Source organism: Nelusetta ayraudi, unplaced genomic scaffold (assembly GCF_046127955.1).
Source record: "Nelusetta ayraudi isolate G7.1 ecotype Tasmania unplaced genomic scaffold, CSIRO-AGI_Nayr_v1 ptg000019l, whole genome shotgun sequence".
In the NCBI taxonomy this organism is placed as follows: domain Eukaryota; kingdom Metazoa; phylum Chordata; class Actinopteri; order Tetraodontiformes; family Monacanthidae; genus Nelusetta; species Nelusetta ayraudi.
This window is the reverse complement of record NW_027466069.1, coordinates 5291602-5307248: the sequence shown is the minus strand read 5'-3', so window position 1 is coordinate 5307248 and position 15647 is coordinate 5291602. Positions and strand designations below refer to the sequence as shown.

The 15647-nt window shown below is 43.9% G+C and overlaps 1 protein-coding gene across 1 annotated transcript in view; it reads left to right on the top strand.

Annotated features, from left to right (window-relative positions):
* Positions 1-10206: 10206 nt before the first annotated feature.
* Positions 10207-15647, top strand: part of ctnnbl1 (catenin, beta like 1) — a 42437-nt gene continuing 36996 nt past the window's right edge. The window contains exons 1-5 of the mRNA XM_076026589.1: positions 10207-10394; positions 11393-11629; positions 12210-12316; positions 12491-12632; positions 14526-14621. Coding sequence (XP_075882704.1) covers positions 10365-10394; positions 11393-11629; positions 12210-12316; positions 12491-12632; positions 14526-14621 — 612 coding nt within the window. The 5' untranslated portion in view covers positions 10207-10364. The remainder of the gene's footprint in view (positions 10395-11392; positions 11630-12209; positions 12317-12490; positions 12633-14525; positions 14622-15647) is intronic.

The window sequence follows — 15647 nt, the reverse complement described above, 5'->3', positions numbered from 1 at the left end:
CTGAAGATAAAAACGGACGTATTTTTTTTTCCAATTCAAACACGTTCTTTTGCAGCTGTGTTGTTTTTCCCGGTTTTTGGCTGTACCGCTCTGCGTGTGAGAGATAACTGTTATTAGCGCTCTGTGTCCATTTGGCAGGAAATCCATGGAGGAACACCAGCCGTAAACACACGGCAGCCTATCAACTATAATTATTTCTGTTGTTGTGATGTTTATTCCATTCCAAAGAAATTACATTTCAGGGTGTTTCTGGGTGAAAACTGGGGGGACGGATTGTCAACAAGAGAGAGGAAAAAAAAATCTATAGCTGCACGGAAGATAGGACAAGAAAAACATGATCACGTGATCTCTCCAACAGAGAGAAAAACTACCATTAAACTAACAATAATATATGTGAAGAGATTTTTTGAAGAAAAGTGCTATAAAATGTTAAATATATTAATGCCAAATATATATATACAGTATATATACAGTATATGTATACAATATGTAGAAGAACTACAAATGTGACGACTAATTGCAGATTCGTGAATATCTTCATAAATCCTTGACAGAGTTGGCAGAAAAGAAAAAGCATTTGCTGTTGAATTCTGCTGCCCAGTATGATGAAAATATGAAAAAGAAAAAAAAGCTGCACCAGAGGCTCTGAGAAAGCCCCAAAATATTAAATAAATCAATGAACCAGTGCTTAAATTAACTGCTGTGTATTTCTGCTGATAAGTGTATTTACAAAAATTGCATCATTAGCATTTTAACGTGCAAAAATGGGCAAAAAAAAACCCCACAGTCCTTTATGTTATAATGATAAACAGCGCAGGCCTTGCGACCAACATTGCAATTACAGCAAACATAGCAATTAGCCGCGGGGCTGCTGCACGTGTGCAGAGTTGTCACAGATTAAACAATGTAGACAAACAGCGTCCTGTAGACCAGTCGTTATTTTCATCATCGCACAGCAGCTTTAAACGAGAGGTCCAAAATGTTTTTTTTTTTTAAATGTGATTCGATACTTAAAACACTTAATATATGCTGAGTTCTGGTATTACCTCAGGGGGCGCCGCACACACTTCATTAGGCCCGACTCTTGCTGCAGCTGCGGCGCTTTTGGGTACTTCTGCAGACTTCTGTAGAATGAAAAGCAGCGAGCGAGGAAACATGATTAAAAGGTCAGTAAGCAAGATTCAGTTGCATCTAGTGGCCAGACAGCAATACTGCAACTGAACAAATGGGTGAATCTAAGCGGACTGGCCTGGAGAATGCAGACAGCAGCATCATGCACAGACATTTCTGGATGTCTTATGAGTGAATTCCATCTGCAAAGGTGTAATTTCCTGTAATCTGGTGTCCCTGAAGGTCTCACATATTTCTTTATGAGAGCTTTGAAATGTGTTAAACCTGTGAGATTCACCTTCTGTTCGACTATAGAAACATGATCAAGGACTTTCTCTTTATGTAATATAAAATAATAAATGTGAATTTTTTAATTTTTAAATTCCATTTCATGGCAGTTGCATCTGTGTTGCATACAAGCTTGTTTGTTAGTTGTTGTTTTTTTTGGATTTGTTGCTCCGGAAGTGGAGAGACGTGCAGGCCTTTCATCTCCGTCTTTATCCCCATCCGCTCTCCCATTCTCTTTCTTTACACGGTTGCACATACCCCACCTAGGATATAATAAAGAAAAAAATAAGAGAAAAGGGGTCTGAAGGCGTTTCTTTACGTGCCGTCACAGCTTGTCATTCTCACCTCCAGGTGATTTGACTCAGTCCACCTGCTCTGCACGCTGTCCTATACACGGAGTTCAAACTCTGGGAACGTTCTTTTCCTTTTGAGGGTGTTCAATAGAGGACATTTGGCGTGAAACTAGATGGATTCAAGAGGAACCGGCGATTGTCCCTGCTACCAAACACAACTTCCTACCTTTTGTCGAGCTTGTAATTTTTTTTTTTATGGAGCAAGAATACGAGAGCATAAACGCAGCCGGGCAGCAGGCGTGCATCAACACTCCGGGGCGCGCTTCATGTACAGGCGCTGACCCCGGTCTCTTTAGTATTCTGATGATGGTGCGCGATTCTCTGTCAACATTTGACTCCGCAGGCGGCGGGCATCAGACTAATACAGCGAGAGGCCGGCGGCCCCGTGGCTCCGCCAGGATTAAGCGGACAGAAAAGGCAGACTGACAGAGAGAGAGAGATTCGGCGGCGACGACTACGGTGACGGCCGTCCTTACACGTGGTGTTAAATGTTGGTGTCCAGTCGCCGATCTGAGCGGATCCGTGTGTTGTCAGGTCACGGTTGCAGACGGGAGAACTGAAGCTTGTGAGACTTTCTCTAGGTTGTTTCATTCCTGCAGAGTCTGATGTGTGCAGCCACATAGAGACAAACCATCCATTTGCACTCACGCACGCACCTACGGACAAGTTAGAGTTCCCAATTCACCTCCAATAGCTACCAATGAACAAATCTCGTTTAGGTTCTGGCAAAAGAAGGGAGCTGATGCTGCAGGTTGCACTTTGAAAAAAAAAAAACACCAAAGAAGAGAAAGGAGAAATACACAAAGTATCACAGTCGGAACAGCTTTATGAGGATGGTACATTAGCATAACAAAACAAAAAAGCAACAAAAATAAAACGCGTTGCTCTTTCAGCAGGACGTTAATATGCAGCTTTGCATCTTTGAAAATGTTGTAAAATGGCTTAACTTGTTGTTGGAGTCTGATTAATCATCTTAAAGTGACAATTTACCACGAGATGTTGTATTTTTGCGTTGCATGTTCAGCCTATAGAAGTGTCCTCAGCAGTCTCCAGTGTAGCAGCAGTGAACCTCCACTGAGCAAACTAGCAGAGAACAGATACGATGGGACCGTCATTGTTTCATGGAAAGGAACTTTTAGTGTGGTATTTTTGAAGATGTGAAAAAAAAATAATAATATGTGAAATAAAATTTAAAAAAAACTAAAAGCATATAAAACAAATCTAGGAAATGATCCTTGTGTTCACTGTGGTTAACTGTAGCTCAGGACGTGGAAAAAAAAGCCCCTCAAAGTCAGACCCTCCGCCCTTCATGTCAAACGCTACATTATAATGAAGCAGTTTTGCTTTAAGCCCCTTTAACATTCCCCTCACACACTGATTGCCTCTGGATATGCTTCAGCTGGAGTACATTTACGCCCCGGCATTAAAATGCGTCGGCAGTACGCGCAGCGAAAATTGGATTTCTCTTTGCCTCGCTATGATGCAGATTGTGTCCTTCACGTCCTCGGAATGTGACAGTAAACATCTCGTCTCGCCGGCTCGCTCAGATGTTTTTTGACAAGTGTTTCGTACTCCGGGACGCTCTGTCGGCTCCTGCGTTTGCTCCTTGTGGGTCTTTAGCTAACATCCATCCATCCATCCTGCGTCGCTCATACTGTCCCGGCCACCTCAGGCTGCCGAGGGGCGTCGGGGGTGATATCCTACACACACGCACACACGCACACACACGCTCAGGGAAATACAGCCAATGCTGCTGCAGTAATGTCCTGATACGAGCAAAGCTGATAAATAAACAGGCTTTGGAGCCGTCGCTGAGAATCTAAACACATTTACGCTTCTGATAGTTCAAACCCAGGAGACAGCTGCTGAGAGGGTCTGAACCCAAACACACTTTTTTTTTTTTTTTTTTTTAATATCTGCAAGTCCGATTTATTATCTTTGAGCAAAGCACCTCAAGTCATGAAGGGATGGTTCCACCAAAATTGGAATTTCAACCACACTGTGATGTTTTCAAATCCACGTAATCTTTCGGGAGTTTTTCGGAGTGAAAGAATGTTAACATAATGCAGTGCCAACACAGTGGAGCCTGCAATGTCGTTTACTGCAGAAACAAACAATCGAGCCAAAAAAACCCCACAGCAACAGGAAAAATGCGACACTTCTGCATACGAATCACCTGGCACCACAGAAGCTAGTTCTGTCGACTTGGCCGATGGATGACTGGAGAATAGTCAGCCACGACAATATTCGAAAAACATGTATTAGGACTATGAGTGTATTGTGACCTCAAGCAACTTTTGTTTTAAGGCTATTTGCAAAGTACAACCGCTGAAACGTGTCGATAAACTGTTAGCCACCACCGCTAACTCCGTGTTCTGCTTGTGTTTTGTGTTCGCTGACAGCGAAACTCAAGAGGCAGCGATTGTGCCTCTCCAGTTTCGCTCCTGTTAGCCGTTTTAACACTGCTGGCGTGTTAACACCGTTTGAGTTAAGCTGTTGCTGCGTTCTGCTTTTTGTGGACTGTGGACGCTCAGGTAGTAACAAAGCCAATGGAAACGCGGCCCTACCAAGCCGTCTTTTTCCACTGAGAATCGTCTCAATTGACCCTGATCGGTTAAGTAAGACTATGAGTGAAAAATCTCTCAGCTCGGAGCTTGGCAGTACGGATGAGTGCGTTTCCAGGCTTGGGTTCTCGTACCTCCAGATGCCTTGCAGGGTGACGTTTTTCTGTATTCAGTCAAACAAAATCAATGTGTTATCAGGGTTTTTAACTGATAGTGCTTCAGACTTTGAGAATTGTGTACGCGCCTCGTCCTTTATCTTGTCTCCGAGCTTCACAGGGATTTTTTTCTGATTTATTCGAGCACATCTACAGAAGGACTTGCCATTTTGCACGCCCTCGAACCAAGTTACCCGCTTCTCTAATTGGCAGAAGTTAATCTTTGAACCTGCGGCGTAGATTAGTGTTTTGCCCGGCGTCGAAGTTTGTAGCGAATATTTTATGGCTAATCCTGCTTTATCAGATCTTCACGACATGAGGGAATTTTATTACGCGCGCCAGGGCGCAGAATTAGGTTGAGAAGTGTTGTGCGCAGCTTCGTGTGGATAAAATTTGAGGGAGAAGAGAAGCAGCGTGCAAATGAGTTTTGTGTGCTAGTGCAAATGTCATCAAAGATAAACTGAGCTCCAGGGACGTGATCGTGCGCGTAATTATTGAGAAGGAGCCGAGGAAGGATTAATACCGAGGGCTTTTTGTCACTGTTTTAAATAATCCATTAAAAACATGAGAAAGCAAAACGATTTCGCTTTTCCAAGCGTCACTCGAAACTGAGGCACACCTCTTAGACTGCATAACCCACCGAAAACAAAACCAAACAAAAAAACTAGTGCGGCACGACCAAACCTTCAGGAATGTTTCTTCTTAAACTTGTGAGGCAAAGAGACTGAATGAAAATGCTTTAGACTGGAGCTCGGCAAGATGGACACGCAAGAGTTCACACAAGAAATTCCATCTGGCCAGAATATTAGGTTAGTTCTCCCTGCTGTGTTTTGATAGCAATGACATCCCTGACATCTTTGGAGGTTTTGATTTGCAGTTGTATTTAGAAACTATGTTTACAAGTGCACGGGAATTGTACATCGATTTGAAACAGCGATCAAAGAATGGTTGTTATTTTTCAAGCTTGATTTGTGCATTGGTCTCTTTCTTTGAGTCTTCTATCGTTTATTTGCCCTCTGTTTGTTTAGCTGCTCCTGGTTATTCACCTCTTTGTCTGCTGTTGATGTTATACACAAATGCATTGAAAATCAAGTTTAGCTGTGGCTATAGCTGCTGCAACATCAACATTGATATTTCTTCATACAAATCAAAGAGACAAAAGTCGCTCCCTGCTGCCCCCTCGTATTAAGCGGCGAACCGGAGCTCCCGGAGACGGACGGCGGTCCTGTGCCTTTAAATCAGCTCCCCACTTAAAACACAAAGAGCGCAGCAGACTCATTAATTGAATTAATTTCCATGCCTCCCCAGGAGCTGCTAATCCACCTAAAACACTTTTGTCCGTATCAGTTCTACTGGAGAGAGCTTTTTGTATCGCATCTTGTTTGAATTTTTCAGTTTCCGGAGAGGCCACTCAATGCGTGTGTGTGTGTGTGTGTGTGTGTGTGTGTGTGTGCGTGCGTGCGTGCGTTTGCGTGCGTGTGTGCTGCTCCAATGTACTGCTGAGGGCTATGCTCACCCACCACACGGCACTGGCCGCCACCACGGCCATCATCGTCATAATGGAGATAAAATTAATTTACTTTACACTTCCTTCCTTTATTGGCCTGCGACTCCCCGTCTCTTTCATCTCCTCCTTGTGCCTTGTCACCACAGACTCTCTCTCTCTCTCTCTCTCTCTCTCTCTCTCTCTCTCTCCTTCTGTACAATTTATCTCCTGTGTCAAGTGCGTGTGTCCCGCTCTCCCGCTGTCCTCTCGCCGTCTTCCTTTGTGTTTCCGCTGCAGGTCGGCCTGCAGCCTCCTCATCCTCTCTGTCTGGTTTTGTGCGGCAGACAATGGGAAGCTAAGACTCCCAGACGCACGCAGACCGGCTCAGCTGCATTTCTGTCTCATATGTTTCGAGCTCCTCCTTTTGTTCTCATTGGAACGGCGCCGTAATTTCTTTGCACTTATCTTTCTCTGAGCAACACCCTCCTGCAGCAAAGTCGTGTGGTGGCTTCGCCGCCGCTGACTGCGATTCGTCCTTGAGTGACGTTTCCAAAAGTGCTTCTGACTTGCGAGTGGCTGTTTAGGAACAAACGCATGGAAAAAATACAGCAAAGTTTGAGGTTTTTTTTTTTCAGTCGTCTTTTTTGCTTAAGCTCACACCTGGTATTTAAAAAATGAAGTTCATTATGAGAGGCGTGTGACTTTAGACGCATATGAATAAAAGCATATTCCAGTCTATTAACCCTAAAACATCAATTTGTTTCCGACCTAATGTAATACTTAAAGGGGGACATTTTAATTGAAACTCTCTGTGAAACAGCCCCAGGTGGCAAGTGATCTGCGGAGATTCTTTGCCTTCACCCCAAAGACTTTTCTCATTTGATGAGATGAGATGATCTCATCATTTGAACTTCTTTTCATTTTAGAATTCCCCCCACAAACTTCCAGTCGCAGCTGGGGCCTGATCTCCGTCAGTGTGTTGTAAACAAGCCTCAGCCGTCGGTTTGTGCTTCCCTCCGCTGCGATAAAGCCCCCCCCCCCCCGCTCCCGCAGACCTCATTGACTTTGTGTTTATTTGACCAACAAACTGTACGGTGAAGTCTTAGAATTTGCATTTTGTATTGCTCGTTATCCATTCGTCCATCATCCATCTGGTTTATGACCTGGCAGAGAGAGCTAACGCTAATCCATAGCTACATAACCACACATGCCGTGGAGGAAAATGTGATCAAGTGATTAGAATTCCGACATACAATAACGTTAAACTAAAGAAACTCACTTTGTTTTGTATATACCAAGTTCTCCGATGGGATAAAACATTGCATTTTTGTCGCCTCAAACCAGACCTGGGCAAAGTACGGCCCGCGGGCCACATCCGGCCCGCTGCGTGTCTCTGTCCGGCCCGCATGAGGCTGATCACCCACCCCCCCCCGCCGCCGCCGTCACCGAGAGCTTGTCAGCACGTTAGCACGATAGCGACAGCGCGTTTCCCCAGTCCCCATCAACGAAAGCGCGATTTCACCCCCCGGGTCCGTCGACAAAACTTCCGTGGCCCACCGACACGATTCAGGTTTGCCATGTGGCCCTTTGCAAAAAATAATTGCCCACCCCTGCCTCAGACACTCTCTAATGGCGGAGGACGTTTTTCTTTTTCTGGGAAACGGCACCCCAATGCGCTTTGCTACTAAAACAACTTGCAGACTCTCAAAGTTCTGTGTAAATCCAGGACCTTAAGTATTTAATCTCTGAGCTGCGCATCGGCGAGGGAGGCGGCTTTGAAGGGATCCAAGTCGTGCGGTGCATGACTAAATTCACAAAGGAGGCTGAGGAAGCGGTAAAAAGTCGACCTGGCCTCATCGTGTCTCTCTCTCTCCACTTCAATAACGCCGTCTGAATTCTCAGGGACATTTGCGAGGGGCCTGCGCTGCGTGTTATAATCACCCTGACCTGAGGTTGATTTAACGCAGGCGAAGCTTCGCAGCTTGTGCGAAGTAGCGCCGGTGCTGCTTCGGAGAAAACGGCCTGTGACTCTCTTCGGAAATGATTCAAGGGTGTCGGCCGCCGAATTGTTCTGCGGGGAAATGATGAGGCAATGTCATTAAGCAGACAGTGGCGTACGAAAAACCGTTTGGCTCCTTTGGGGACTGTGGAATGTGTTAATCATTGTGTAGAACAAAAAGGATTTGTAATAACGCGGTGGCAGCTGCTGCTGCTGCTACTGCAGCAGCAGGGAGAAGCTCTCCTTCTTTCCGGTAATTTGTTTGCTTTGCATTTCACATTGTATGAAAATATCAATCAACGTTTTCATTCAACAGCTGTTATTCATCTTGCAGTTTTTGGTTGTTATTTTGTCTCTTTGAACATTGAGGTTCAACTGGTGAAATTGCAGGGTTTGCATTGGCTTTGAATGCAATGCAATGCAATATGCAATTTAGGATGTTCATATATGTATCCGAATTAAAATGTTCAATTAAAACTGCAGAATTGCAAATAAGTCAAAAACAAAAAACTGACCAAATTAAGCATCTGCTGATTGCATTCACACAACAGTTTCTGTTGGGCTTGAACTTAGTTACACTTTGAATTGCAGATAGATACACATGCTTTGCATTCAGGAACAGTTGCATACAAATGCATCTGTATTTTGCCCCCCCCCCCCAAAATCAGTTGTCAGCTTAATATAAAAAACAAGTTTTCTCTCCCCAATCAAGGCTTGCATACACCCAGAGTTGCTCTCCGTCTCTTGTTGTTGGATTTACATATAAATGTCTATTTCCTGCCCTTTTACTCACCCTTCCTCCCTTGTAACCCTGTCTCTGTCTCCTTTCCTTTGATCAAACATGTTTTTTTCCCCCCATGTTTGCTGGCAAGTCAAGCTTGACTGGCTGGCAGTGGCCTGGCTTTTAAATGTGCTGTTTCTTTTTGCTCCGCTGTCACAGATCACTAGCCAGAGACTGAAGTGGCAATGCTCTGCAGTGCAACTCATACATTTCCCAATGATGCTTATTGAAAAGGTGATTTTCTGCCCGTCTGTATTAATAAGCCAGCTTGGCATATGAGGCTCCGATGGCACGAAAACAGTAATAAGAAGTAGGATAAAAATTAAACCCTGTGGACTGGGATTTATCAGCGAGGTCTGATGAGGAAACACTCCCTGCTAATTTTTTTTTAACTTGTGTTATTAGGAAGGCCTTATTTCAGCGCTGCCAATAAAACTTAAAAAGAGTCGACACATATCCACGCAGAGCTACCCTTTTAACACAGGGATTGGATAAATGTGCATGGTGCAGTCAAATTGAGCGCAGTCAGAGGATTGCTGGGCTCTCGTAATTATACCACTCTTTGTCCTTAAACCAGTTACTGAAATAAATAGCATGGTTGTGTGAAGTATTGCCAGTCTGTGCTACTCCGTGCAGCCAGGAGTCCGTGTAATAGGTGTTGGGGCCGCGGAAGATGCTCAGGGCAGTCCTGTTCCAGAGCGAGTACACGAACATGTCGTCCTGTAGTGCAATTTGTCACGCACAACGTAGCAGAGCCCTGAAGCAAAGTGTTTTATTGTCTATTTTGCTCCTAATGGGATCGCAGCTTCTGATAGAGGACCATCCTGCCGCAGGAAATGGTTGATTACTGAGCTAATAAATCATACAAGAAGCAGGGCATTCTTTTTTCTTTCTTTTCTTCTTCTTCTTCTTTGAAATAAGTTTGACTTCTTCGGCAAGTATTTGGCAAAGAAGTCGCCGTGAGGTTGTGACCCACTGGATGCCCAGATTAAAATAGGAAAATACATGTTCCTAGGAACAGCTATGCTGCCATTTTCTGAGGTCTGTGTGAGGAATTTTCATTTCAATTCCTTATGAATTTATATTTTATATATTTTTTAAACTGTCATGATAATGTGAAAAAACCCGTAATATGTGTGTTTTCCAGTATGGATGAGGAAAAGAATATCTAAAATTGCAAAGTATTGATCAGAATGTCATTTTTAGTATCTTAATGCATATGTTAAATGAAAGTAACACTACCATGGCACTACGTAGTCGCAGTACAACCCAGTAGTTTGTAGATAATTCTGAAAACAAAAGTCAGAATAATTACAACAAATTTGATTTGAATAATAACTTTATTATTATTATTATTATTATTATTATTATTATTATTATTATTATTATTATTATTATTATTATTATTATTATTATTATAAGATAGAGAATCACAGATTGCTTTACGACAGTCACTCACCACGTCAGTATCCGGGCCGCTTTACGGCAAGCATGGGGAAGCGGACAGCTTGTTGTTAGCCGAGGAAAGCTTCCTGCTGCCGTGGAAACTGTTCAGCTGTAGTATCAATTCAGTCTTTGCCCGAGCACGAACAACACATTATACGTGTCGGCATTGTCAAAGCGGTGGCATGGACGTCGGAGAGCTCCTGAACTATCAGGTAAGCGTTTTGTTTTGCCTCACGGCGCTGCAGAGCTTCCTTGGTAGCTCATTCATTGGAGTGCATTCGAGAGCAGTGCTAGCACTTTGCCGCCAGTAGAAGTTCGGTTTCGAGATGCACTTTGCTGTTTTACAATCTCATTTTAGGCTGCCACCTGCCAGAACATTGCACAGGGAGGAAAGCATTTTGAGGCGCTTAACGCGACATGATGCTGGTCCTTGTTTAAATGCGGATGACGTTAGCTGTTAGCCTGTTAGCACGCCTGACGCTATCATCACTTTCCTCTGCGAAGTTAGTTTAAAATCGCGTTTATGATCGGTTATTGGCTTTATCGACTCGTAGGGAGGCACTATCGAAGCACCCCTTTCAGCGGTACTGAATTAAATAGATACGAGTTTGTCTGTGTAAATGTGTAAAATTAGCAATATAATGACGCATTGTTGCAGTGAGTTTTATGTCATGCTGGTCAGTGAGTCCAAACTATGAAGTATTTATCACAAAATTGTACAAATAAATCGTGTAGGATTTGGGTGTTTCTATGTTTTTTGTGAAATGAAAGTGGTGATTTTAGGTGACTGTGCTCTAGTAAATGCTGATAACGCTCTTGTTTTACAACACTGAATAAATAAGAGACCGTCTTTTTTTTAAATTTATATATATATATATATATATATATATATATATATATATATATATATATATATATACATATATATATATATATATATATATATATATATATATATATTTTAGTAGATTTATGATTGCAAAGAGAAACCAGAAACTCTGAAAAGTCACTTTGCCATATTACAAGCTATTTACTTTTTTCACGGAATTACATTTTTTTGTTGTTCTTTTCGTTCTGTCTGAATCTTCTGTAAAGAGATTTACGTGCATCTTCTTATCAGTTCTAAGCAATTAAATCTTTGATGGAAGCCCCTGGTTTACCTACCACTTTATGCAATCCTTCCATTTGACTGTGCTCTTTCCCTGTGCAGCCTGATAGGGGAGCCAAGCGCCCCAGGGAGGAGGACGGCGGAGCAGCGGGGGGAGATGAGGACGTTCGGGGTGGGAAGCACCTGAAAGGACTGAGTGCCCGGGACCTGGCCAGATACCGGGAGGCAGCGGGACTGGCAGTGGAAGCAGGGATTGACCTGAGGGAGTCTGACGAGCTGAGAGAGGACAGGAAGAAGATCCTGGAGAAACTGATGGACCAGGACGAGGACGAGCCAGAAGTAAGTTAAATTCTTCATAAAAGAGTGAAAAAAAAAGGATTAAACGTAAGTTCAATCCTGTTTCTATCGTCTATGTTTTATTGTTCTATGCGTAGAGATGAAACTGTGCAGCACTCTGCGGCTGAGGCTGTTTTAAAGCGTCCTAGAAATAAAGTTGGATTGGATTGGATACACGCTCACTACACTATAAGCCACTTCTTGGCAGAAAAGTACCGTATTTCTCAGATATATCCTGACGATTCTTACCTGAACATGAACGTTTTCAAAGTGAAAGCACCCTATTAGGACGGTGGCCGAGTGAAAAGGCTCCAGAGCAGAAGAAAACGTGTTATTACTGCGCGCTTGTTCTTTTTCTCTGCCTTTTTAAGCTTTCACTGCGTCAAGGCTCCTTGGAACTAAAAGCTGCACTCTCCCATTATCAGACAAGTGCAATTTCTTAACCGCAATTATCTGCGCAACAAATTACAGGCTTTCGAGCCCGTCGGAGCGGTGGTAAAAAGAGACGCTCTCTTGTTCCACCCACGAAAAAAAAATTGCTGCTCTGCTCATTTTAAAATTTCTCTTTGTCCTGCTCAAACAGTCGGAACCAGTGGACGAGAGCTCAGTGAAGAAAATGATCCTGACCTTTGAGAAGAGGTCGTACAAAAACCAGGAGCTGAGGATTAAGTTTCCAGACAACCCGGAAAAGTAAGCCTATTACAGAACGTTCAAACGATTGTTCTCTGTCTTTAACAACTTAGTCCTCTGCAAGAAGCTCAAACGTTTTCAGCCAACGACGGTTCTGTGTGTGTGTGAGAGCGGCGCGAAAAGAAGGGCGCGACGGGATAAACGATTGTACCAATTAACCGTTCCTGAACCCAGGTTCATGGAGTCGGAGCTGGATCTGAACGACATCATCCAGGAAATGCACGTGGTCGCTACGATGCCCGACTTGTACCACCTGCTGGTGGAGCTCAACGCCGTCCACTCACTGCTGGGCCTCCTCAGCCATGAAAACAGTGATATCCTTTTGTTTTTTTTGTCCTCGCCACACCATTTTGGACCGTTGGCTCAAAAACGATGCATGCATGTCAGTGATAGAATTTGAAATGTGTTGAATTTTGGATAGGAGTTGCATATATTCATTGTGTGTTAGGGCGTGTTTACAGTGCCTCGCCACGGTACGCCACGCCTCGGTACAATTGTCTTTTCATTGGCTCTGTGATCACGAGACCGTGGGCGGAGTCGGCGCGGTAAAGCGGGACAGCGTTTTCGTCGGCATCATTTCTGTACGACACACAGCAGCGCAGCAATGGGACAAAGTAGAGGTTGTTTCATACCTGCTGCTCGGTCTGTGGTTGCTTTTCTGTTGAGGAAAGAACAGTTTTCCTCACTGAAGTCACAGTTGATCATTTATGCAGGCAACATTTATAATTTATTGTTTCGTTTTCTGGGAGAGTAAAGGTGTAGTTCAACCTTTACATTTTCAGCAAAAGTAAACACGAGACAGATATAATGGGAAAATAGCATTTATTTAAAAAAACAATTGGAAAAAACAGCCAGTAAACACGCCCGGAATAGAGCCTCCTACTTATTTGAAATGGCCTGTATGAGCTGCCCTAGCAAGCCAAGGAAGGCGTTGTTAAATGCCGCGGTGTTCAAGGCTTCCTCGTGGCGAAGAGCCACGTCCTCTCGACGAATCCGTATTTCCTCTCGTCTCAAGACGTCCTTGGATTCCCCAGCTTGCCGGGCCTCACGCCGGAGCAACTCGATTTGTCCCGAGCGCTGCGCCGTTTGCCGCGAATACGGTTTGAACACACCCGCGACGTCGAGGGCATGGCCCGGATTGCCCGCCCCTCCCCAAAAGACAAAAAAATCCAAAACCTATTGAAATAGCTGCTTTCAAAAAATGCATACACATATAAATGTATTCGTACAACATCAATAGTAGCTACTTGTATTCACGGTCGAATGTGCCTGACACGGAGCGCTGCAGCGGACATCGACGAGGACGCGGAGCCAATCCAGTGCCCTGCTCGTCGCTACGTCACCACTAAACTCTCTTCCGCTCACTTGGCCCCTCAACGATAGAGGTACCAAAATATGTGCCCCCTACAACCGTGAAGCGGCCAGTGCAAAGACCCTTAAACCGTACTGTGGCGAGGCACTGTAAACACGTGCCTAGTCTTAGTCTTACTGTTAGTGACAACACCCACAGCCAGGCGATGGCGCCCCCTTTTTTTTGATGGCCTTTCTTTTTTTTTTTTTTATCCCTTTCAAAATCCAAAAAAATCCACTCCAGGCTCTAAACAGAGTGCTAATTATTCCGTCTTCTGAGGAAGGAGTGTTTTGTATCGTTAATTGTGCAAGGCTGCACCATTGGAGTCTGGAATTGAGGAAAGATTAACATCACCCATGAAAATTCAATTTAGGAGGTGCGAAAATATCAACCGGTTGAGACTGAATATGAGCAATTCCATTCAAAAGCATGTGATGATGTGCCAGATTGCTGCTAATACGAGCAGTTCTTTAAATGTGTAAAAATCAAACGATATACTTCCAACAAATTTATGAAACTTGAAGACAAAATGTGTTGAACTAATCGAGTTGAAGTGAGAACAAAAAAACCAAAACAGCATCGGTGCTCACATCAGGCCTTCTCTCCTTCCTCTCCATGACGCTAATGACTGAGCAGTGCATCAATAACGGCAAATCCAAATCTCAGGCCAGACTGAATTGTTTGGCAAGCTGTGTCGTGGATGAGGCCCAGAGGTTTAAAAAAAAAAAAAAAATATATATATATATATAAATAAATAAAAATGAATAAGAGCGCATCGATTCCGATCTGGGCCGATAGCTAGCCGGTGCTTCATCAGGCCAGTTCTATAAGCTTATCCGTCCTTAGCCGCGGCCACATGTTGCCATAGCAGTGGTGGACCTGCTGCAGGAGCTGACGGATATCGACACGCTCCACGAGAGCGAGGAGGGCGCCGAGGTCCTGATAGATGCTCTGGTGAGTACACTGCTCTTTAATTATATCGACAAAGCGGCACTTTGAGGAGCCGGCGCTGTTAAATTCCCGTCGAGAGGGTTTGATTAAAGGCGTCCGCGTGCGGAAGGCAGTTTGCTCTGACGCAGACGTTTCGGTCTTGGAGCATGTCTAGATTTTTTTTTTTTAACCCCCCCCCCACCAAACCCCCAGTGTTGTATTTTTGCTCTTGCCATGATGCTGCTTTACACCATTTGTTAGCCTCGTTATGTTTATCAATTGTATGCTAATCCAATTGTCGGTTTGCAGAAAATGGTATTAAATAACAAATTAAAAACAAACGTAATATTATACATATCATTTCACCCCTCCATAAGTATAATTTAAAAAGCAATTTATTTCCAAAATCGAATTCATTTAAATTGGATTCCATTATAAAGCCATTTTAATAGCCGGTGTGGCAGTGCGAGTTATTGCAGGGAGTGAAGTTTTTGCGAGTGCATTTAATATTGATCGGAATTTCTTGAGGAGCGGCACAAATTGGAAGCAGCGTCGACCTGACAAACACCTTCTACAGTACCGGACAGAGGCGTCACCCTCCAGCTGTGTCATATGCCGTCTGTTGGTTCCGTTCACCATCCTGTCCGTCTCGCTCGTTTGTTATTATTATTTTTTCTTCATCTCAATGCTCTGGTCCACGTGCTGAACATTTCCAGTGTGACGGACAAAGGTCAAACTGGAGCCGCGCGCCGATTGACCTGTAACGGAGGCGGAGACGGCGCGGCGGCTCTGTTGCTCCTCAGGTGTCGAGACTTCTCAAATCACTGTGAACGTGCAGATGATTTGAAAAGTATTTGCGAGGCAGGTGCTGGGCACCTGCCTCGCTTGGCCTTTAAATAAAGTAATTAATTAATTAATAAAAATAAAAGTCATCCTGCTGGTCTCTTTTGATTTGGTTTAATTTGACGAAGCTGTAGCTTGAGTGAGTTTGACAAACTTCAAGTGGAGTGTCGAGCTTGTGAGGGCCAAATATTGAGGTTGGGTGTTTTT